At 37.5% G+C, this 25937-nt stretch overlaps 1 protein-coding gene across 6 annotated transcripts in view; it reads left to right on the plus strand.

Annotated features, from left to right (window-relative positions):
• ndrg4 (NDRG family member 4) overlaps positions 1–25937 on the plus strand; it is a 51472-nt gene that overhangs the window by 14938 nt on the left and 10597 nt on the right. For 2 of the 6 annotated variants that reach the window (XM_032587164.1, XM_032587173.1), the window contains exons 2-6: positions 8987–9077; positions 10789–10947; positions 14968–15006; positions 21047–21152; positions 25085–25205. In XM_032587164.1, the coding sequence (XP_032443055.1) occupies positions 9000–9077; positions 10789–10947; positions 14968–15006; positions 21047–21152; positions 25085–25205 (503 nt within the window). In that variant the 5' untranslated portion in view covers positions 8987–8999. Of the gene's footprint in view, positions 1–8986; positions 9078–10788; positions 10948–14967; positions 15007–18433; positions 18640–21046; positions 21153–25084; positions 25206–25937 lie in introns of those variants that run through there. The other 4 variants (XM_032587182.1, XM_032587191.1, XM_032587198.1 and 1 more) reach the window with 4 other exon arrangements.

A 25937-nucleotide genomic window follows, 5' to 3' on the forward strand; every position in this document is an offset into this window, starting at 1 on the left:
TTTATACACTTGCAAAGTTAATAGGTCAAGATTTATAACAAGTGTCCATTTAGCACATAAATTACAATCTCAGATTTACACCAAATGATTCTCTTTGATTGTAAAAATCTTTCTTGTGTGCGGAAGCAAAAATATTTTCTTTTGCGACTTATATTAATCTATTAAATTATCTTTGAACATTTAGTTAGGTGCATAAAGTCAGTCCTAATTCTCATTTACAGAGCTCAAGCAGAGTTCACTGGAGGTAATTTTATAAGTAAAATATCTGCAATCAACCCTGTTTTCATGTCCCTGTTTCTTGCGCTTGAGTGCAGTGACTCCATCTTCCTCTTTATCTGTCTGTAGCACTCCGGCAGAGCGGTCTTATCACTTTGAGGGTACGTAGGAGAAAAAGAAGTCATGTCCCTTGGAAGTTTTTTTCCTCTGAAGTGCAGCAGCCATATGTCTAATTAACACAGCTGAGTGGATTCAGTAACCTTGTGGTATGACGAGGCTGCGGGAGACTCGGGGGAGCAAACCTGAGCTTTGTCACTTTTAGTGTGGGAGTTAGTGACACAGCAACCTTTTGGGTAATGCACTGCAATAAAAATAAATTACAATCAGCTATTTAATTTGTGTGACAGTTTAAAGAGGTTTCTACTGCTTCTCATGAAATTCTAACCTTAATCCTCTGTCAATGCATGTGCTGATGCCATCCCAGTTTCGGAATATTGATTCCATCTTCATAGATCAGATGTGATGCTTCCCTTTCACGTGAATCTGCAATTGATTTTCTGTCTGACAGAGAGCTTCTCTTTGTGCTTGCAGTGCTTTACAGAAGTATTAAGACCTTCTGAACTTGTTTTGTTGTGTTACAGCCACAAACCTTAAAATATTTTATCGGGATTTTATATGACGGATAAACTTGTGCGTAATTGTGTAGAGAAAAAAGCAAGATTCATATATTTGAAAACATTTGACTTCAGCTCCTCCATCGTCGATACATTTCAGAGCCATCTTTCACTACGGTTACAGCTTCAATCTACTGTATTGTCTGTACCCACTTATCCTTGACAAGCTAGGTCTAAAATAATTAGTTTGTCAAAGATCTCTGACTGTAGGTTTAATTGTAATGCCAAAATACATGTTTAAATAAATACCTGACTATTTTTCATGTGTGCTTCACAGTCGAAAGAGTTGTAGCTTTTCCCTTGATACTCTGAGCCTCTGGTGTCCGTCTCTCTAGGGTTCTGTGTGCAGAGACATAGACCAGCCCCTCAGACTTCTGTCATCAATCACAACTATTGCTTTTGTAGGACCTTAAAGGATAGAAAAGCTTAAAATAAGCATTATAATATATGCAAAGGTAAAACAAACAAAAAATCTGCCAGTATGGAGTTATTCTGGGTTTTTGATTTTAGTTAATCAGCTAATATTCCTAATGAAACACCTTATTGTCTACGCAGCTGATTGCAGAGTGCAATTGTAACTATGCTATTTAGATTTGTCAACATTTTTTATGTATTTTTAAAATTTACAACACATTTAAGCATTTTTTACTGTTATAGCAGCTATTATAACAATGAGTGTGAAACTATTGCCCTCTGTAAAATGTCCCAGTTTGTCAACACATTCAAGCAAAAGCTGCACAGATTTAAGTCAGGATTCTCCAATTCCAGCCCTCGAACGCTACTATCCTGCAACTGTTTGAGCTAAGCTACCCGCACACCTGACACAAATGACTGAATTGCCTTCTCTACATGTTTCATTTCATTCAGGTGTGTTGGAGCAGGTATTCAGGTAAACGTTGCACAATAGTTGCTCTCAAGGGCTACCCTTTATTTTAGTTATCTCAAATTAGGATTCAGTTGCCCAAGGGCAGACAAAGAGCCAAGAATGCTGTGTTTTGCACATGATAATGTTTACAGTCTAAAAAATCTGTCATTTATTAAATGGGACCCTTTAAGAAAGAATTAGTCTTAAGGGAAGATTTTCTTTCTGTGGAGGAACCTGAATGAGCTTTAAAATGCTTGAAAAAGTCCAATCTCCAATCTTGTGTTTGTGAAACTTGCCTATGTGAAAACTGCACAACCGAAATGAAACAGCAAAACACTAAAGGAGTTCACAGCCATATACTAGCTGAAGAGGGAAGACAGTTAGAAAAAAGGTTAAAATGGTGTGACTGTGAAATGTGTAATTTGGCAAGACAAGCCTGTGAATGGAGAAAAAGAAAGAGAAGCATTGTGTGCAATATAAAGCAGGAGAGTAGAGAATAGAGAAGAGTAATGATGCTTCATTGAGTTCCAATAGTTACATTGACAAAAATTGGACTTTACAACCAGTGTTTGGCTCAAAAGGGGGCAGCGTATGTTGTTTATTCCAGTTGTTTCCAAAGGTTAAATCCCTACCCCACTCTGAGCAGTGAAAACAAAGTAGGGGAAGAGAAAATATTTAGATTCAGTCTGTGAATCAAAATTAATTTCAAAATGTGGCTTTTTTTTCCCAACAGAACTGCAACAATTACAGGAACACACACTAAAAAGTTAAAAACAGTTTCATAGTTATTCTGGCTGTTTTTGTGGTCTGTATCCTCCACTTTAATTCAAATGTTTGAACTATTTGCCAACCTTTTTTAGGGATAATGAATGTCACAATGAAAAAAAGCAGACAAGTACTGGTTTGTCCCAACATAAATAGAGATTGCGTTCAGTATCTTTAACCTAAAATTAGGTAGCATACAGTAGTTGCATTCAGTTATATGACATGTTCACATACACCTCAGAAAGTTTGTACCGGTAGTTGCGCCCCTGTGTGTATGCATGGCTGCTTGTCTTGTAACCCACCTCACGTTCAACCCTGAATAGGCAGGTATGGACTATTGATGGATGGAAATTGCTCTACTCTTTTCCTATTATTGGCTTAGATGTTGCTTTATCACATGCAACAGGGAATCCAATGAAAACTACGTATTAACTCTAAAACCACTGGTTTTTTTATATTTGTGCATTTTTTATTAAACAGGAAAGATTAATTAAGGTTAGAGGCATTTATCTTCAAGATTAGCTTTTATCTTTTTCAGGTGGTGATATGTTGTTGTTTGGTTTACGTTTCTGTGATTAATTTACTCATCTTGCTTATGATTTGTTACATTTAGAAAAACAGGTGAGATGCAACCTGTCATGTCCGACAATATTGCTAAGCTGTGTTCGTGTGTAGACTAGAATACGTAGTCAAGATGGTGGTGGAAAACATAAAAGTGTAATTTGAAAGGAAAAGAGAGGGTGAGCCAGATGCCATTGGACCCAGCTGGGTTGTCACGGCAACCCTGTCTGGAGAGACGTGAAGGAGGAAGAAAAAAAAAAAACTGGATGAATCCATTTTGTTCTCTCTCTTTTTTTAATGCTGAATAGGTTTTCTGCTCAAAACCCAATTCAGTAATATAAAAAAAATTCTTAGCTGCATTTACTCTCCACAAACGAGTCAACAGAAAAGTAGATTTACCCCCACTGACACAGACGCTGTCTGAGCCCAGTCGGTGATGAAGACAGGCCTTGAAGTTCGGCTCTCCTCTGTGGAAAGTGGACTGCATGCCTCAGTGGTCCTTTCAGTGTCCTGAGGGGCAGAGTGGTTAGGAAACAAACACTGCTGATGGACAGTAATTTCATAAAGTGAGGTAAAAATTGTAATTATTTTTTTATTCTAGAAATGTTCGTTAAATAAATCACCAATTCAACCTCATATATAAAAGTAATATAGATTTCTAATATGGTTCATTTAGTGTATGAAGGTAGCAACCAAATGCTGCCAGTCAAATGTACTTAATTAGCCAGTAAGTGTGAGCACCTCTGTTAACGCAGGTATTTCTGCAGTTTGCTGCTCTGGGGAATAGAGCAGAGTTTGATTTTAAAAAAATAAATAAATAAAAGAGCTGGGAAGGCTCAATGAACATAAACAATGTTGTGAAAAAGACAACCTCAAGCCTATCTGAACACTTTTAAAATCTTCATTTGTGTCTTTTGAGCACCTTTCAATTTAACATTGAAAAAGTGATCTGCTGTTAATTGTTTGGAAAATGAATAAGGTCGGGTAATCATTACATTTTAGAGGAAAATAGTAAAAAATAGGTTAAAACCAGTGAATGTTTAGTAAATTTTTAAAAATTCCTCAAGGAACAAATTATGTTCTTTCCAAAAATTATTTCAATGCAAGCCGTTCTGCAGTCATGAGTGTTAAAGAAAGGTATTTGCTACAAAGCAAAATTATAATTTGCTGATAATATGAGTCTGGTTGTCACTGGACAAGCCACACAAGAAGCCAGGAGCAGTATTTTTCCACCATCAACACTGGCGTCATGATGCCAAATATAGCTGATAAAATGCAACACTAATTGATTTTAAAATCTGACATCTTACATAACCACATAACGGTAAGGCCTAAAAAAAAAAAAGCAATGACACCGGCTGGGGAAAAGTGCAGATATGGTAGGATGAGATGAGGTGTGAAAGACAAAAAATTGAAAGCAAAGCACTGAAAGTGAGAGAGGGCAGCTGCAAGACAGAGATATTGGAGTGACAGAAGGAGAGGTAAAATGTCAAAGTCTGTGAAGATAAAAGGAGGAGATGCTTGGAGATAGAGAAGCAGGGATTTGGAAATAAAAAAAGCACAATGTCAAACAGACGACATAAAGCTTTGGAAGAGAAACAAAAGAAGCAGAAACGAAATCAGGAATATAACAATGAGAATGCCTAGGAGTAATCAGCAGGCACAATGCAAATTATATATATATATATTTTTTTCAACATTAGTAAAATTCTAGTCGTTAGAACAAAATGGTTAATGCTTAGACTTGATTATAATAATCAGTTTTTGCATTGTAAGGTGATTCACTATTGACCATCAGTTTGTGACCTGATGATCCAAGTGCACCAGCGTATCCATCTCTGTATGGTCCAAATCAAGACTATATGAATGTTTTGCAGAATGTTTGATTTGGAAATGGATATTCAAGGTCTTTGTGAGGGAGCCCCCCCCCAAAAAAAAATGTCCGAAGTCATTCAGGGCCAAGTCGAAATCAGTCATGAAGGGGGAAGGCCAAACTAAGTCTCAAATGACTGAATTTAACATCTTCTCATCTCATGACATCGAGGCAAGCTAAGCAGTGTACATCAGACTGAGGAACTGCATACCCAACAGGTAACAATCTAGGGCAGAGGTCCTCAGGCCGGGGTCCTGCAACTTTTAGATGTGTCCCTGGTTCAACACACCTCGATCACATGGCTGAATTACCTCCCCAGTACAGCCGGGTTCTCCAGAGTTTTGCTAATGACCTGATTTTTTTACTCAGGTGTGGTGAAGCAGAGCCATATCTAAAACCCACAGGACACTGGCTCTCGAGGTTTAGATTTGAGGACCCTTGGTCTAGGGAAGTGATGCCCAAAGTCGGTCCTCGAGGGCCTGCATCCTGCATGTTTTAGTTCTCTCCCTGGTGGTAGTAACAATCTTCTCAGCCTGTCAATGTTCTTCTTAGGCCTTGTAATGAGTCATCATTTTATCCAGGTGTGTTAAATCAGGGAGAACTAAAACATGCAGGATGCTGGCCCTCAAGGACCGACTTTGGGCACCACTGGTCTAGGGTATATCTATCTTTGCCTGATCTGGTTGCTCTGGGCTAATTCCACATTTTCACAGTCAAGAATCCTGTAAGTTTGACAAATTGGAAACTCTAAATTACTTAGTTATTTGGTTCAGGTATGTTTTGTTGATATAATGGACTGACAATCTGGCCTATGGTGTAGTCTACCTGTTGTCTGTTTAAGGCTCATGTAGCCCCTGCTACCTCACAATTATGTATAAAATTATATTGGTATAGAAGACCATTAATACATTCATAATTTCTGTCTTTACCAGAGTTTCTGGAAAATCTGTCCTTAATGTGTTCTCTGATTTCTAGAAATCAACCTGGGATCTTTCTCATTCTAAAGTATTTCAATTACAGATTGCAGATTTTAGTTCAGCAAACAGGAAAAGTAAACATGTGCCACTAATTGTAGTAGCAATCAAACTGGGGTAACTGGACCATTGGCGGTGTTGTTTGGGTTCTTTTCCCTTACTATTACCCCTCATGACTCCATTCCAGTGACTGTAGAAGGTCACTCTGACCCATTTAATAAACTCGTCACGATGAGAGGGAGACAGAGAGAGGTGATAAACAGAAGGAAGGAGAAAAGATGCTCATGAGTTACCGTCACAACACGGTAAATGGTAATGCTTATGGTATCGGCGAGAACAAGCACCTGGTAAGACTGAGCTGCAGTGAGTCATCTCTAACCCTTTTCAGCAATAAATCTAGCACTGCAGGGTTATAAAGACAAAACTCTTCATCAGCTTCTAAAAGTGAATGTAACTGGCATCTGTGCTTTGTCTTCTTAAGAGTGTCTGATAAAACCACTGAGATAAAGTTGAATGACTGCTGGAGGGAACAACGGAGGACATGAGGAAGAGAAAGGAATGATGAAGAGGTTAAAAGACGCAGACGTTTTTTTGCTTGTTTTATATCTATGTTTTTCTCACTTCCAAGTTAATGTTCATATCTTACCTTGATAGTTGAGAGTGTATCCTATATATCCTATAATTTATCCATATATATATATACTATATATATACTTCAGATTTAAATAAATACATTTTTGATATAAGTAATCTTCAAATATTTTAGGGGTAGGTTCATGCATATAGATTGCAAAATCATTCTTCATAAATATATTATTTAAACACATTTGATATCAAATGTAATCTATGGTACAGATTTAGACTTTTTTTCTGTCTCCTAATATTTTATGCTGAAGTTCTTTATTTTTCAAGAATTTGCAAATAGAAATGAAACTACACAAACTACAATTTTTTTTATTTCTTAGTTAAAACCAAAAAATATTTAGGTCCACCTCCAGTAATTACAACTGAAATACTCTGTTTCCTATTTACATCATTTTATGCACAGTAAAATAATCAAGAGTCACAGGGAAAGACTTTTATAGCAGCAGCATTTGCATGGTTCTATCCGATACTTTTGATATTGATCATCTTAAAATATCTAATGAATTACTTTTTACAGTTCTGACTCTGTACAACATGTGTTGCCTGGACATTTGTGCGCATTTATCGAAATGACATCAAGGAAGAGGTGTAGCTGTCCTGAGAGTGTCACTTAATATAACACAAAAATTGTTTCACAGTAACATTTTGCAGTTTGAACATGGAGCATTTAGGCAGCCTATCCTCTGAAGCAGCAATATTCCCTGGTGGTATCAATGTAGTCACGCTACTCTGTGTTTCTGTGTTGGTGGAGTGATGTCATGAACTGGCACTGTTGTTGTATTATTGCCGTCTGACCTCGTTTTTGGCGTGCGTTGATGTGCCTGGTGTACACTGCGTGAAGCGCTGTATCAACTTTGTGTTTAACCGCAGCACTCCGTTCTGATTAGGGCTTTTATCGAGGCTTAGTATTATCTTTGGAAAAATAGCCCGTGTGCGTCCGAGCTCCACTATAAACCGAGTAATCTCGGTCAGTAAGCATCTATGTCAGCTCCTGTTTAAAATCTGTCTCTGTTATCAGAAGCATCCCACATAGTCTTGCTTTTGAAAGGGATTCAGAAGCCCTTTCAAAAGCTTCTGAACATAATTTTTGAACTTCTATAACATAATTTTTATGCAACAAAAAATTATGTTACATTTTTCTTTTTAAGGTTTTGTTGGCTCTAGTGGTCTTTATTTGAAAGTAGTTTGACAGGAAAGAGGGTAATGAGAGAGGGGAAGACATGTGGCAAGTGTCGCCGGGCCGGGAGTCGAACCTGCAGCCACCGGCACGAGGACTAAAGCCTCAATAAATGGGTTGTGCTTTGCCCCTGCGCCACCACAATCCTATGTCACAGTTTCCAATATTAAATATAGTAGTGTGGTAATAGGCTTTTTGACGAAAATTTAAAATATTGTGATGAAGCACAGATTCTGGAAAAACAACAAAAAATAGCAATCTGTCTGGGAAGAAACAGAAGACAATAAAAAGAAAGGATAAACACACTTATTCATTCATAAGATACCGGGATGGATGGATGGATGGATGGATGGATGGATGGATGGATGGATGGATGGATGGATGGATGGATGGATGGATGGATGGATGGATGGATGGATGGATGGATGGACGGATGGACGGATGAATGGATTTCTTTTTTCAAGAGTGAGGTGAAACAGATTTTCACCCTTATTCTATTTTGTTTTTTATTACCAAAGATTTGTCAAACCAAATTTTTGGTAATCACTTGTGAAAGCTATGAATAAATTAAGTGTATTTTGAGAAAAATCAAGACATATGAACTGTCTTGTTTAATGCATTTTATAAGACTCAGGTGTAAGATTAAAAGTATGTTACTATGTCAGGAAAGAGAAAATTACTTTGCCAAGATGTGACTATGATTTTGTTTTCCTCTTCTGTTTGTAATTCTTCAATCTTGGGATGAAGGTTTAATGATTTGTTCACTGTCTATAAGTGCCCCCAAGTGGCAAATTATGTATTTATCAAATTAATCAGAAAATGGGTTTGAATTATCTCCTGTTGGAGCTCCTTTAAATATTAAATACATACTGCAGAGAGTGAACCTTCAGTGGTGCAGATTGAACATCTGCATAATGCAGCATGAAACCAAATCATGTTATTTTGGGGTAAATTATGCAACATTTGAGCAAATCCCATAGAAGTGATGTGTATGCATAGCTTGTGTGCTGCTTCTAAGGTGTGTTGTTCATGCTACAGAATTTTTCAACCTGCCTCACTCTTGCTTAGCTGCATGTATAGAACGGAGAAGCTGTGTCAACTAAAAACTTTTGGGTGGATATGCAATTGCGTGATATGGACATAAAAAGACGATAACTTGTTTTTTCACAGACTTTGACACAAAAAGTAATCTTATATGTTTTTTCCTTTTATTCCATGTTGGATTTACGATTGCAGGTTGTTGTCCAGGATGGCAGGGATGAAGGAACAGCAGATCACGGAAGAGAAGCCCCTGCTGCTGGAGCAAAGAGGAGCAGATGCAGACATGGTTAGTCCACCATGTTTATCATTTGCATGTGTTTTTGTTGCCATTTGCCCTCCTGTCTGGGCATTCAGATGCCATTACTGAGGGCTTTTAAAAACTCTTGGCATATTAAGACTGAGATGTTTGTGCTCATTATTTGTGATGGCTTATAATTAGACAATGGGCCTGTTTACCAGCGGAGGAGGAAATTAATGAACTCTATCCAACCATGACAACACTGTGAGAAGATGAGAGCTCATTTAAGCTTTGAGAGAAAGAGAAAGAGACTGAGGGATTGAAAGACAAAAAAAAGAGAGAATAGGCAGAGGCGATTACATAAACACCACTTATTCCAGTCCACTTACCCGTTAAATAAGCAACAGGTAGAGGCTGAGGCTAAATCAGGGGCTCTTGAATACCTCTTGATGCAGGAATGATGGAAATGCTGGAGACTTCTCTGATGCAAAAGTGACTCAAAGAGGAAAGATATATGCCTGAAATATATGCACACCGTCAATTGCATCTTGAAGTTTTTCTAACAACAATTTCTAAGTAAAGTGACTTGGTTATTATTCTTTTCAACTGTGGAGATAAAAGTTGCTTGATTTAAAATAAGGACTCAGATAAGCTTGAGGAGAAATGACTAAACAGTCTTAACAGCCCACGATGGAAAGGAATACAAGAAAGAAAATTACTTTCCAGTAATGCAACTCTGTCTCCTTTTGCCAACCTTAGTTTTGCTGACTAATGTAATGGCTTAGCTGTGACTCTCTTTGTCAGGGATATGATTCATCCAGGTGATATAGGAGCTCCGTCTTTTAATGGGAAGAAACAGAATATGTTCTCCATTAGTACAAATCTCATAAACCACCATTGATCAGCTGGAAAGGTCATTAGGCCTGCTCATTATAACTCTCTGTTGGTAAATATTGAATGCCATTGATTGCTGCCTCATTGATCCAGTTACATGTTGCATGACTTGACTAGCCGCTGTTTTATTCTATGAATGACCTCTTTTGCTCAAGCACACACTCTGATGCCTCTCACTGCTTATTTAAAGTCCGCAGCCCTACAGCACAGGCGACCTTTAAAAGCAGTGAGTGATTGCTGGTTGCACAAGACGGTGGTAAAACCCACAACCATTAATGTCTGACAAGTTCTTCATTCAGTCGGTATGGGAAAAGAAAACACAATGTTTGGATTGAGAATGATAAAAGAATATTTGATCAGATAGAACAAATGGGATGTTGTGCTCCTGTTCACATTGCAGAACAAGTGAAACTGTCAAAAAAAGTTCACAAGAGTAAAAATTGTGATGAAATATTACATTTTATTTTTTTTAAAGTTTCCATAAGTGTCATTGCTCCAAAGTACATTTTAGCAAGGCATGAACGGAGCAGATTCCTGGTATATTATTGCTTTTGATTCAGAATTTGAACAAGACCTACCACTTGTTCTTCTACTCTAATTAGAAGAAGCCTGCAAATCTTTAGCCTGACCTTTCTGGTGACAGAGGAACAGAAAAGCTATAATGAAACGGGACACGATGTTTATTCCTTGGACATTTAAAGGACAAGAAGCTCACCAAGAGCATTTTGGGAGTTCTGCACAAGCATTAGATAAAGAAAATGTGAAATATAGACATTATGTTTTATGCTGACTGTATGTTGCCAATCTGCCTGACTTGGTTGTTGCCCAGTAACCACTTTGTTGTGCTTGTTGTTTTGCAACACAGCAGGATAAAGGAGAGGAGGCATCGGTGGGACTCCCGTGCCCCGAAAGCCCTGCACCCCCTAATGAACCCCCTCCCCCCCGCCGCCCCACTCACCGCTGGCATGCCATCGCACGGCACTGGCTCCGCCAGACCCGCCGTCGGACCAGCGGGGTCCTCCCGGTAACTACCAGAACAACCAGGAACATCTGACAGGCAGAACACGAAGTCAACGCACAGTTATTATACGGTTAAAAATTAACTTTAAAAAAAGAAACATTAAGACACTTTTTTTCCAAACTAAGAGTAATAGCTAAATGGTGACAATCCTAGTTAGATTTGAGTCTAAAATTAACGGCAATAAATAGCATATACATGAATACCCAAATTTAAATATTTGGTGAAATTAATTTCTATATTTTTCAGTCTTAAAGTCCCAGATGGCGTCTGTCTTCAAGCTAACTAACTGAAGGGTTTCTAACATAAGAAAAAATTTGAACATTTAGATTAACAACATGCAATGAAATCACATATTCTCATTTATACAATTGGTTATTGATATAAACAATATTTTTTGATGAAAAGACGAGGTGAAAATGAAACATTAAGACATTTTGTTAAACACTAATTTCTACTAAGCAGACTAGCTAAATGCTAACAAGCTGAAATGCTGAGAAACATTTGAAACAAGCTCATAAATGTGTGCAATTAACCTATATTTGAATAAGTTGGATTGATTTATTAAACTGTTGCCATGGTGAAAATTAAACTGAAAATGAAACATTAGGGGATTATTTTTGGTGTATCTAGTCCTTACAAGCTAACAAGCTGAATGCTAACATTTTAATCTTAACAGAGAAAACTAAATTTTATTTGATTAGTCTAAATCACATTGTGAAAGAAGCTGTTGGTTCTTTTATTAAAGTAGTACCTTTGTCAAAGTTTAGTTGAAAATTAAACATGAAGACATTTTGTCCAGATCCAGTTGTAACAACCTTACTAGGAAAATGTATTACAAATCTGATATGGAGTTAATGTCTTCTAGTTATTTTTCTGTTAGACCTTATTGTTTTGTGCAACTACTTTGGTTTAGCTCATAGTTAAAGAATGACCTAAGCAGTAAAGCAAAATGCAGCAGTACAATAGGTTTTAATCCCCTGTGGATTTAATCAAGTCAGTTCCTTGATCCTCCAGGACCGGATGTCTTAAACTTAGTATTGCTGAGAGAAATCCTTAGGAAAAAATCCTGAAATCTAGGCCAAAATCCGCATTCCCAAAATTAACTCAGAAAGACAGACACAGATCAAAATTGCAGCCTTAGTTATTTAACATTCTGTTCAGGTCTGCAAGGTTAAAGGAGACACCACCTTTAAGAATTAATTTCCTGTGGTTAGTCTCACATCTTCCTGAACTGAGCCATTACACATTAAGTGTTAAAAGGAAGAGAAGAGTGCCACCTGCTGGTCCGACCTCCTTATTACCATTACTAACGTCTTCCCTGTTTGAACAAAAAAATATAACCACCTGCATGAAATAAGTCAATGGGGATCCAAGTTGCCTCAAAACTACACCTTCCTTTCAAGGATGAGTTAAATTAATTAAATAACTGTCTGGATAGTCTGCTCCGTACACATCCTGTTAATGTGGTACAAACAAAGCAATATATTGGAAAATTTAAAATTCACTCCAAAATTTCTCATAGTGAAGTTTCTTCTTTGGGGCAGCTTCAGATCCTGTGTTTTTTGTAACTTGTTTCTCTTTCTTTAGGTGTTTCCCTCTAATTCTCTGTGGCACTCCTGTCATTTTTCTTTCAAGTCATCACAGCTACTCAACTAAAATTTCACATCTTGTTTCCATTATTCACCTCTTTTATTTCAGTCATGGTTTTATATTTGTGTTTTTTGTGTGTGTGTTTTCTTTCTGAAGCATCCCCAATTAACCCCACAAATTCAGAGTGTGCATCAAGGAGGCGAGCCATCTGTTCAGACAAACTGTCTAACCACACATCCATGCCCTTAATTTGGTTGTTTGTGTCTTGTTAAGATTTACAGATGTTCCTGCTCTGCTCTAGGCTTTTTAACCATGTTTATGATGAGTGAACCTGTTTGGGTGTGCAGAAAGTTTGTAAAAAATAATAATAAAAAAAAGATATATGCTAATAGCTGTTGTTCTTAAGCATGTAGTATTTGTGTTTTATGTCAATACATCAACGACCAGATTCCTCTTAAAGTTCAAATCACCTGAAAGGTAACATATAATTTACTTAAAACCTGCATCTACAACTTCAAAACCAACAAATGAATGACTATTGTCCAATCAAGAAAATGTGTCATGTCTTGATCTTGATTTGGATTGAACTTGCAAAAGTACTCTTACTCCTTCAAGCTTTTCATATGTCACATTCCTAAACTCAAAATATTTTATTTTGAGTTTAGATCAACACAAAGCATAGCGTATAACTGAAAGGTGGACAGACGCATGGTTTTTGATTTATATCCTATTTTCCTGGTCTTTATGATGCTTTTTGTTCACTCGTGTCCTATGAACAAATCACAGAGTGTATATATAAAAAATTGCAGCTTCTGCATCCCACGTGTCATCTTCCTTCACAGCTATGTGGTACCTTGTGTTGGTTTATCACAAAAGTCCAAATAAAGTGCACAAGTAATTTATGGTTTAATTATACCAGATGTGAAAAAGTTTGTCAGGTATGAATACTTTTGCAAGATACTAATTGTTTGTTGACTCAGATCATTTTCGAGGTGGTTTGCCGTGAGAAGGGATCTGGCTGCTGCACAGCATCTTGTATTCAAACACCATCTTTCACCATTATTTAATTTGAAGCTCTTCTCAATTTCCCACACATCCTTTAAGTTAAATATTTATGTGATGTTTCTATTTGGAAAACAATCTTACAATACTCTCTGAGTATCCCTCAAAATCCACAGATCTAAATAAATAAATAAATAAATAAGGAGAAAAAATAAGATGTCAACTTGAACATTAGGAAATATGTGACATAAATTTGACAATTACCATTATGTTATATTAAATATACATAATTGATATGTATGATTGAATAGTTGTTCAAATGCTTAAAAAGTGAAGAGAAAAATTTTTTTGAGTAACTTTCATACTCTTGAATTCATTTTGATGTTTACTTTTCAGGCCTATTTATTAATTTGCTGTAGTATTAGTGAAATATCCCTAAGTATTTGCCCTACTTGTATGCTTCAGCATCTGATTGCTTTGAAAAAATGAAACTATGATCAATATAATTTGGGTTTTGGGACAACAATCTGCAAAAAAAAAAAAAATTACCATATAAATATTCACATCCCTTTAGACCCATACGCTGGTCCACCTGTGGCTGAATACAACTCAATCATCTTTGAAAATCTTGATATGGGAGCTTCTCTCCGTTCTTCCTTAGAAACATCCCACGCTTGATCAGGCGAATCAAAATTAACTTTATTAGTGCACTTAAGTTTGCGCAAACAAAACAAGAAACTTGGGTTTGTTTTAATGTGAAATTGAACACCTTCAGATTCTAGTGCTTGTTTTGTTATGATATCCTCGTCTTCCACTGCTCTCTCCGAATTATTCTGTTTTCAATTGATTGTTGGTAAAACACTTTGAGATAACGGAAAAAGCAAAGACTTACATTGACTGCTCTCTGGTAATCTTCATTTTACTAACTGTGACAAAACTTTCAGCTGGATTTCTGTTCAATAAGAAAAGTATCTTTAAAGGAACGGAATATGGATGCAATCATTAATTTCCCCAATATATTTTAAATTAATTTATATTATATTGCAAAAATGAATTTTACCTTTGACATACAGTACAAGTATACTCTGTAGATTCTTCACAAAATGTCAAACTACATTGACACTGGTTTCATTTTTAACAAACCAAAAAAAAAAAAAAAAAGGCCGGTGATTACGTTTAGAGGCGTTGCAAGCTCAAAGGCATGAAATACCTTTTCTGTTAAAGTTTGTGAGTTTTTTTATGCTACTAACGCTGCAGCTGATGGTAAATATGCCACCTTAGCATGCCCTGTTCGGACCGACAGAGCGCTTCTGTTGTCTCTACAACAATGGATGCTCTGTTCCTTGTATGCAGGACAGTAAAGTTCATTCATGTTTTCTTATTTTGACATAATAGTTTTTATGTGTTTTATGTGCTTGCCTCCCTGACCAGGAATGCCCTGAACAACTGATGCCACCAGGTGACTGGAAGGTACGAACCCGCTCACTCCTCTACTCTTTAATTATTACTGTTTCTGTTTTCTCACGCTGTGGCGGTTCATGGTGTTTTTTGGGTCATCCCTTTGACATGCTTGCTTGGGTAAACTGTCTCAATGTAGGAATTAATATTTTATTCCAAGGCCTGAGATAAAAGCTGCTGTCCTGAAAGTGATAGACACTAATTTTATGCAGACTTATAGGGAGTGTGTGGTACATCTGGATGGGGAAGTCAAGACTTTGTTGCTCTCATGCACAAAAACAATGTTTGCTTTTAAGAAGTTTTTGTAAAAACTTCTTTTTTATGTATTTTTGTGGCACTAATGAAATTTATTTGTAATGATAAGACAGGAAATAGGAAGCGATAAGAGAGGAGGAATATTTGAAACAAAGTTTGAAGGCTGCAAATCAAACCCAAGATGGCTGTGTCCAGGAGTCCTGACCTACTTAAATGGGTTTCTTGCGCTACCTGTAAAGCAGTTGTCACCCTGAAATATGTTTTCATGTCATATTAAGCCTCTGAAGTGGAGTTTTGTGGAGTTGTAATCAGCAGTCAGTAGCTTACCACTACAGTAGTAGAAAAGCTTGGTGCAGCACTACGCTTTTCAGACGACTTCAAGTTTTGAACTAACAACTTGTTAGCAAAGAAGAAATAATGGAGAGGAAAAAACCCAAAAAGGGTAACCCAAAGCAGACTGCGAAGCACATCCAGTTCAACAGTGTGGATATGATTCAGAGGGCGTAGACTGCAGCTGAAGTCGGTGCTTCAGGAGCCTCCAGGACACGGAGCTACAGCACTCTCAGGCTCTCCTGAATCTGAGACATCAGATGCAAAGGACTGGACTGTTTCTCAGCCATCCAAACTCCTTGACTCCAAGTTGCTTGAGGCCAAATGTGAAAGTTTTGCAGTTTCCAAACTTTAATAAACCATTTCAGAATCACATGGATCATTCCTGATTGGTTTTGCTGATCAGAACGTGATAAGTGGCAGTCAGGTGTGACAGAAAGTTTCTCAACAAACTCTTCTCTCTCTCCTCTGTCATCACACCCCACCTTGTCTCAGATCTCAGGTACTGTAATAATGAAGCAGGAAGGTTCAGTGTGATGTGTGATTATTTTTAAACTGTGACTTGTTAAATTGTTCACTCTGAAATCAGTTTGTGTGCAGTGAAGAGTCTTTAGCTGAAGACGACTTTTCAGACATTTTATTCCCTTCTGCTCTAATCTTTTCACCTACACAGTTACAGTATAATGTCATTTGTTTTTACATTTTCAGTTTTTAAACACTGAAAATGTCCAAATCCAGTTCATGAAGTCATGACAAGAAAAAGAATAGATTGCAGAGAGCATTTTCATAAAAAATGAAATGTTTTTATGCATTATAATTATTATAGAATAACATTTAGAGTAAGGCAAAATAATAATAATAATAATAATGATAATAATAATAATAATAATCCAAGAACTATCAAGCAATATGATGTGAACATCAGTGAATCAGTTATGCTGAGTGTGGATGTTTATATGTTTGAAGCTGACGGGGAGCTGCAGAGTCAGCAGGGAGAGAGTTAATCTCCTGTGTGTGGGTGAAAAAGGGGGACAAAGTCGTCAATGACAGCAGGGGAAAGATCCTGAGTGATCTGTCTGCCAGAAAATAGAGAGATGATGGAGTGAAAAAAATGTGAAAGATCGAGGGGAGAAAAGGCCAAGTGGAAGTCGTAGAGGTAGGACAAAGGGCTTGTTGATGAATGTCAGAGTGAGGGAGGCTCTGCAGTCGGCACACCATTGCTGCCACCTTGATGTGCACGTAGGCTGCTGGTTCTCCACCGTGGCGCATGTTGCTTTAACTGGAGAGAAATGTGGGTTTGGTGTCTGTGAGCATCATACAGCGTGGTGAGCCTGACTCTGCTTCATCGCTGGGTCGAGCTTGTTGCAGCTCCCATATGACGAGATGGGAGAGTCAAGGTCACATCGTTGTCACTACAGATGTGTAAAAAATTTACAGGGCTGTTATTGAATAAAAACATTGCAGATTTCAGTCAGCCAGAGTTTTGCAGGTTGAAGATGCCCAGTTATTTATTCTTTATATCCATGAAACCGGGCTGCACAGTGGTGCAGTTGGTAGCACTGTTGCCTTGCAGCAAGAAGGTCCTGGGTTCGATTCCCAGCCGGGATCTTTCTGCAAGGAGTTTGCATGTTCTCCCTGTGCATGCGTGGGTTTTCTCCAAGTTCTCCGGCTTCCTCCCACAGTCCAAAAACATGACTGTCAGGTTAATTGGTCTCTCTAGATTCTCCCTGTGTGAATGGTTGTTTGTCTTGTATGTCGCTGTGTTGCCCTGCGACAGACTGGCGACCTGTCCAGGGTGTACCCCGCCTCTCGCACCAGATAGATAGGCACCAGCACCCCCTCCCGACCCCATTAGGGACAAAGGGTGAACAGAAAATGGATGGATATCCATGAAACCACCAGATGAATGTAGATATTCCATTGTGTCTTTTCTGTTGATTTGTGCTGCTGTGCCCATTGACTTCCTACATAAATAGCTGTTAATTATGTTCTGAAAGTATTTTCACTAGTTGCTGGTTCAATTAGTGGAGGTGATGCTGATGCCATTTCGTTGGGGTTTAGCTTCTGGTTTTGTTGGGCTGCTGATTAGATGGAAAAGAAAGAAGCCGCTATGCCGTGCCTAAAGCATTGACTTATCTCTTTGAATGGTAGTCTAGTGCTAGAGACGGGTAGCCAGGTAAATTTGCATTTTGAACTCCACTAGAGCGGCCATGTTTTACGTTTTTCAGTATCCTATAGCATTATATCCACCGAATCCTAGCATCAAAATGCACGAAAGTGACCATGCTTCTGCAAAAATGTTATTAAATTAAATTTTACATATTGTTTCCCCAAATATATTTGTTGTTCAGAGAAAATCTTTAGAAATGATTTAGCAGAATCCTGGTCTCATTTGTTTAATAAAAAAAAATTGTGTGTGTGTAAACCTATTGGATCCAATGTGAGCGAAACAATGTGCAGAATAATGACCGATTTCATTCTGAAATAAACAATAGTTAGTCATGCTGCTCTTAACAAAGGGGTTCAAAACACATGCATCATATGTCTGCATTTGCATTGCTGACATAATCCATATCTGTAATTAACTGTGTAACTATTGGACTCATTTATTTGTCAGAAGCCATGAGCAAAACAAGGTCATAGAGGAAAACAGGCAAACATTGCATCAACTCAGGCGCAGCGATGCTGATGAGAGAGCCTCTGATGACTGACATGATAGTCAAGCCAATAAGATAGTGGGGAGGGGCAGCTCTCTGAGCCTATCACCAACATGCTACACATGCTCTCCTGCCTCCGCCGCGTGGAGTACGTGAGGCAGGGTAAGGGATGTGTGAGGGAGGAAAGAGAGAGGAGGGGCGGCTGCTCCCAGAATAAGACCGCGTTGTTGGCTGCAGAGCAGAGCAGACAAAGACGCTGCGGCACTCACCATCCAGCCCTCCATCCTCCAGCGAGTGCATCACCAGGACCTAGTCCCGTAAAACAGGAGAGGTCTGGCCGCTCGTCTGCCTTCCTGCAGCCGTCAGTTAACACGTTGCAGCCATGCCTGAGTGTTGGGACGGGGTGAGTGATGAGTGCAAACAAAATAACACCAATGGGAGGTTGTTGTTTTTTTTTTAGCTGTTGTTGCTTCTGCTTGATGTAAAAACGTGCATTATGTGTGCTGGTGTGGGGGTCTGCTTTGTCCTGCAGCATCAGTACCAAATGATGCGCCATCCTCTGAGTTTGTCCCACTGACACATATTGGCGCACAAACGCAGTTGGATGTTGACATCCTGAAGCTCAATCTCAGAAGCCAATCTGAGGAGGAATATTAGAATTTTTAAAAATCTAGTTAAAGGTGAGAAAATGTGTACTGCTCGCCTCCTTTTTCCTTCGGCTCTTTCTACAGAGGAATCATGCCAACATGTTGTTATTGCAAAAACCTCATGTTTGTAGGTAATTTTGATCTTTTCTGTGTTCATCTGAGTTGATGCACACACTGAAGCAGACTGGAAACACACCTCCTCATGCAGTAACTGCCTTAAATTAGAACGCTGACTGTGGATAACATTTTAAAGCTGAACTAACAGCGAAATAAGCGGTCTGGATTAATTCATAACTATCCTGCATGACTCTCTGCCTATAGAGAGGATTACAGAAAATTCTGGCACTTAACTGCTGTCTGTATGTTTATTATTATTTCATGTTATGCAGGGATAGATTTGAATAGCCGTGCCATGAATGTTTGTGTTTCTCCACACTGGGAGATTGACAGCAGCAGACTTTTATACTGGGCAAAAAAAACAAAAAAAAACATGCATGGATGAGGACAATAGGGATGTGATGTCAGAGCATATTTCCCTGAAATATGTTTGCTCCAGAGAGGAGAGGGTGCAGTAGCATCATCAGAGAGGTTTCAGTGCAGCTTAAAGCATGAATCCAGTTACAGTAATCACTGCTCTGTGTGCGTGTGTGTGCACCCCTGCAGGCGTGCGTGTGTGTGTGTGTGTGGGGGTGGGGGTGTGCGTGCATGCGGGGGGTTGTGTGTGTGCAGTTACATTTGCTTCATACCTCCATTTTGAGTTTGCCTGGCTGTGACCAGAAGACAAAATGTGGGTCATAACATGAGATGTTTTTATTCACGGCTCAGCTGATGATGCAACTTCTGCCTCTTTCTGCAGCGCTCTGTTTTGGTTTCACAGATCTCTATTTGAACATAGAGGCTTGGTGAAAGGCTATGACTAACGCTCTAAATTGCTTTTCATGTCTGGCGACAGTATCTGCTTATGATTTTTCATTCGAGTGACGTAATATTTTAGACATGATGAAATACTTGCAAGGAGTCAATAACCAAGACGCAGATACAAAAAAAAAATGCTAATTTTTGTCTTCCATTCGTTAAATATATCCAAACTGCGATAAAGCATTACAACACCTGATGACATTAGATAAATGTTAAATAAAGATAATCTTGGAAATCTTCTGTTTTTTAATCTTGAATTCAAAACTTCTGCCTACATGTATGAATCAGCAACGGATTTCTTTCTCTTGTGGCCCATCTTGGATCAGTAGGTTTCAGATTTCTTTCTCACAATTAAAATTGACAGTATACAAATGACTTTTTCCAACCATTCTGCCATAAACTATCAATCATTTATATCACCACAGGTGAATTCACAACATGCATATATGTGAAAGCGTTGCTTTTATTTCTCTTCTGGTTAACTCCGGGTCCAGTTGTCCCTTTATTTTTCCGTTTTTGTCCGTTTCACAGCCAAGTGTTGCCAATTCATCCGTTTAGCATATATTCACTGGAAATAGTACTTCATGTCAGTTTATTTATTCTCTTATTTTTCCAGAGTAAAAAGGCTCAAATTTCATAATTGCATATTATTTTTCTAAAACCGTTGTATCGTGTCTCATTTCTACTTATTTAGGTTTTTATCCCACTTTTTTCTCCGATTAATTCCTATGGCTCAAATTCTTGTAACAGATTCTGATCGAACCATAGCAAATAGTAAATAACTACTCGTTGGTAGATATTATTTATCAGAGTAATATAAAAACATGAACTTAGGGCATACCCAGAACAAATAATTGGAAATCACTTTAAGCCACTCGTTGTCAAGGTGAGTCCAAAGCCTTCATGGATATTAAATCATGCATGGTCTGCATGAAATGTCCCATGGTAAACAACTATGAAACTAGAAAAAATCAGATATGAGGAGTGACTTGAGCAGTGTAACTTACAGTCCATTGAAGATAAAACTGAAATTTTATTAACACTTTTTCATCATATATGTGTTTATCTTTCAATCCTTTTTTTCTTAATTATTTGGAACAATTTTGTTCCAATAATAAACACTTTAATGGTTTTTAGTAGCACAGAAGGAGGTTTAGTGAAGGTCGGGTTAGTGTAGCCTAGTCCAGATGGATTCATGTGTTCGTTGAGCCACCAGGTGAGTTTGTGTCTCTGCATGTGTCACAGGAACATGATGTCGAGACTCCTTACGGGATGCTGCATGTGGTGATCCGAGGCGCTCCCAAGGGGAACAGGCCTGCGATCCTCACCTACCATGATGTGGGATTGAACCGTGAGTATTCGAAACGTGTTGCCAGGAGTTCTGCAGCTCTTAGAGGCGATAATTGGCCCTCTTTGTCATCCTGATTTTCTGTTTAATATGCAACACACCATAAGGCTAAAGTCATATCTACGAAAATAAAGGAAGACATTTTTAAATTAGTACAAAAAAATAAACTATTTATATATAAATCAGAATTTCATCTTTGAGCAAGATGAAACGAGAAGAAACTTTAAAGCAAGAAAAAAGGAACTGACCACAATGTGAGATTTTTGTAAGGTGACTATTGTGTACAAATTCATTATGGTTATGTTATAGACTAACTACAAAAAACACAAGCCCAGCATTCAGACTGTTATCAGAATACTTTTGCCACTAAAGAAGATGCTGTAAACTCCTTTAGTCAGCTTCAAAGTATGTTATTCAAAGCTTAGAGTGAGGTATAAAAGCTTGAGGCTATAGAGAATGTTTACAGGAAGTTCAGTCTTTGTTTTGTCTGCTGTACTGGTGATTTTGTTCAATAGCCAATAAATAACTGGACTTTTTAACTGCGGTTATCATGCAGGTAATTTTATTGAAACCAGTTTAAAATCCTGATGTAAATATGTCAAGTAGGAAACAAAACTAATGAAGTGAGTATTTTCAATATTTTGGGATAGGTTTTATTACTGATTCTCATTCAGTGAAGCCAAACTCAAAATACTGACAGCAACAATATTATATTTGTTCAACTTTTTCATCACATCTCAAGATGACAAGATTCAAGACAGTTGTGTCTAAAACATATCATTAAAATGTGCAAATGGTAGATTCATGACAAAAGCACACACATTTTTTTTATATTAATACAAAAAATAGATGCCTAGAATAAAGAGAATATCATAAACAATGCTTTATTTGAGATTAATAAGGATGCAAAAATACACATGTAAAATACATTTCAGACATGTCATTAGGTACTTAAGTTTCAATTAGTTGTAAACATCATCAGTTCTGCCTTTTTTAAAAAAATAAAATATAATCATTAAAGACAGACAAAGGTGTTCATTTGTTACTATACTTATTTCAAGCCAGTGTAATGGAGAATAAGTAGCTAATTGTTTAACCTCTGAGAAACTTTAAAATCCAACTTTAAACCCAATGAGGACAGCCTGGTTTAACTTATTCAGCTTAGAATGGCTTTGGAATGGCAGATAATCAGGATAATCACATAAATGTAAGTCTGAAAAATGGAAAAAGTCAATTATGCAAATGAAGACAAACCCAATTATTGAGTTCATCTAGTAAAAGAAATGTTAATTTATCCTGAATTAGGACAAAAGTACAATTTCAAAAAGCTAAAACGGGTTTTATGACTTGCTCGCTGCACAAAGATCGCCTCAATCTCTGTGTTGATCTGTCACCATATTTATGTCAAAGTTGAAGGTCACTGAACGAACGCCTTACATGCCAGAATGCAACACTACCTGATTGGCATTTCTTTAAATCAGACACTAGATAAACGATCAGTTTCTCAGAGTGTCCCTCTGAGAAACTGTCTCAGAGGGACGGTTATGTAAAAATGCAAAGACGATAATAGTAAAGAGGTGATGAAAGAGGCATGGATGAAATGTAGGTCAGAAAAACATCCCTATCCTGCAGAGAGAAGTGGGTGGGGCCAACCAGCAGCAATGCGGCGCTGCCTCGATGAGTGAAGGTGGGATAAGGATGGTGGTGGGGGGCTGGGTGCACCATCCAATGCTGGTATGACTGCAGATATCAGGTTGTTTTTGTTATCTGACCTGCTGCTTTGTTGACTGGTTCTGCCTAAATTCACAAGTTAGGGGAAAAAAATTCTAATAATCAACCCTATAAACTAAAAATTAAGAACTTAAAAAATTAATTATGTATTTTCCTGCAGCAGAGCCACATGACTCTTAGTATCTGCAGCTTGTCATTTAACCACAGGACAGAGGAAAATGCTCAAAAAGCAGAGAAATATGGTTGAAATTGGGTGGAAATTTATTCTTCCGTTACAATAAGGCTTAATAAGCAGATGGCGGGGAAATCTGCCAAAAGACTGATGAGGAACACTGAAGAGGGGAGAACATGAGAAAGGAGTGTGTGTGCATATGTGTGTGTGTGGGATGCGGGGGGCTACATGGAAAATGAAATGAAGAGAAACGGATTAGAAGTGAGCATACAGAGGGTCAGTTTAAGAAGTAGAAAAGAGGTCATGCAGCAGGAATTGTTGCATATGATGGAGCTAAAGTATTAAGTCTGACTGCAGAGAAAGCGCAGGATGAAGACAGGAGGAGAATTCGAGCTTTTGCATAGGGCGAGGTAAAGGAAGTCCAAGAAGAGAAAGTAGGTCATGGAGTCGGTGGGAGTGCAGATACCAAGCATGCATCGATGAGTCAGCGTGTTCCTGATGGGGAAGTTCTCACCTCAATGATGCTCACTTAATGTAATGACCACATTCTCATAAGCCTGCAATGCAAAGCCGCTGCTGTTGTAAAGGCTGAACATCTACCTCTTTTCCTGCCTTCCCCTACTTTTCTTTTCTAACCCAGTTGTCATGTTAATTGGTTCATTTAATTAAAGCCGCTCTGTCAGAGCCCTGAGGAGGAAACATTGTTGCTGCGCGGTTTCACCGATTCGGACACACATGGGCTGAAAGTAGGACGACCGCAGAACCGGTGGGAGGAGGACAGAGGAAGCGCTGACACTATAGATTAAGCTATTCCAGAGTTTAATGTTCCGAGTTTTTTCCACTGCGCTTCAGGAAATAGGGCTCTAAGTTTAAAACTAATCCTTTGTGAGTCATTGCCACAACAAGCTGGATTCTCTGGATATCAGAAACTAAAAATATTTTTAAATTTTAAGATAGTTGCAGTCTGGCAGGCACCGAAATTAGTGTCAACAACCAGGAAACACCAAGTAAGGCAGTCGGAAAGTTTGGAAAGTTAAAAAGTTCTCGCAAATATTTATTTATTTTATTTTTATTTGTATTTATTACCACAGTTGAAAACAAGAATCACTTCTGGCAGTTTCTTGTTTTACATATTTCTCATGTTCAGTTTAGATTAAAACTTTAAATCAGTGACAAAACCAACAGTTTTAATCAATATTAGACATTGTTTTGACACTGAAATGAGAAAAATGTGACAGTATTTAGCTTTAGTTCAGGGTAGTTTTACTGTTTGTATTTTCAAAGCTGTAACTAAAACAGAACTAAATGCACTAATATTTAGTTTGGGCTTGAAATAGTTTCTAAACACAAGTTATTTAATTGTATTACTAGGTGCCATTTAGTTTTGGCTCAGGCTAGCAGTAACTGCATTTTTATTACCTCCACATATTATTTTTGAAAGTTATTCATTCAAGAAGCTATTATGCAAAATAAAAACCAATCTCACAAATATTGAGTTAAAGCTGAATATTTCGACGCATTTCAATCCCCCCAAAATTGCTTGATTAGGGAAAATATGACAAATTAAAGTTTAGCTTTTGTTAGGTGTGACTACATTGTCACCAAGTGTAACATAAAAATTTGTTTGAATGTTGTAAATTTATGCAATTAAAGTGATGGTTTTACTACTAAGGTATATTTCAATGAAATATTTCAGTCACACTAAAATATAGAGAATTATTAGAGAAATTTGAAAACATTATAAGTAGCTCTAGTTAAAGTTACCATATCAGCTCAACATAGAGAAAGTTGACCTTTAGAAACTTGTGAGATATATTTTGAAATTAAAGAAAAGGTTTAAATTTGTTTTATTTTAGACAAATACTTTGTACTTCTTATAAACCTAAATAATAATTTTAGAACTGTTAATAATTAGCCACGTTAGCAATAATCAGGGCTAGTCATAGTGTGATGCATATTCAATAAGATTACATTTCTCTGCTCCTATCCCTCCATCATTGCGCTTTTTTCCTCCTCCCTTTTCCTCTTCCAGACAAAATGTGCTTCAATCCCTTCTTCAATAACGAGGACATGCAGGAGATCACCAAGCACTTTGTGATTTGTCATGTCGACGCCCCAGGGCAACACGTTGGAGCTTCGCAGTTCCCACAAGGGTATGAAGCACTTCATGTTTTAAAAAGACAAATGTCATTGTTGGACTGAGACATGTTCATCATTGAACACTTTAATTATCCAGTGTTTATGCCTGTAATTAAGCTTAGCATGATTAAGTTTCCAAAGACACCAATTCTTTACTTGTTTTTAATATAAATATTATTACTAAACTATAATTTTAAGCATATCTCATTTTATTATTATTATTATTATTATTATTATTATTATTATTATTATTATTATTATTTTACATTACTCTATCGGTGTAACTAATACTGGAATAAGGGTTGATATATAATCAAGAAAAAGGTAAAGATTACAGAGTCCTAAATTTTTATACCAGCAAATACATAATATGTAACATTGTTAAATAAATAGCTATAGACAATACAAACTACATGTAATTAGAGAACCAATGAGGGCAAAAATGCAAAAACTGTTTAAGTCTGCCAATAAGAGTAAAGCCATTGATAAATTAATTATTAATATTATTATTTAGCGTTTTAAAAGGTTTGATTATCTGTTGAAGGACATAATTTGTCTATATATGTAACTCTGCTGATATTTATTAGCATATTAGCAATGCATTCAGTTTAAAATGACCCTAAATGAAAGATAGGAGTGACAGATGGATATAAACACTAGTTTCTTATATGGTTTTAGTGAGTGACTGATTACCTGTCTGGTCAGTAATTTGAATTAAAAAGACAAACTCTGTCCTTTCCTCAACA

Source organism: Xiphophorus hellerii, chromosome 2 (assembly GCF_003331165.1).
Source record: "Xiphophorus hellerii strain 12219 chromosome 2, Xiphophorus_hellerii-4.1, whole genome shotgun sequence".
Classification (NCBI taxonomy): Eukaryota; Metazoa; Chordata; class Actinopteri; order Cyprinodontiformes; family Poeciliidae; genus Xiphophorus; species Xiphophorus hellerii.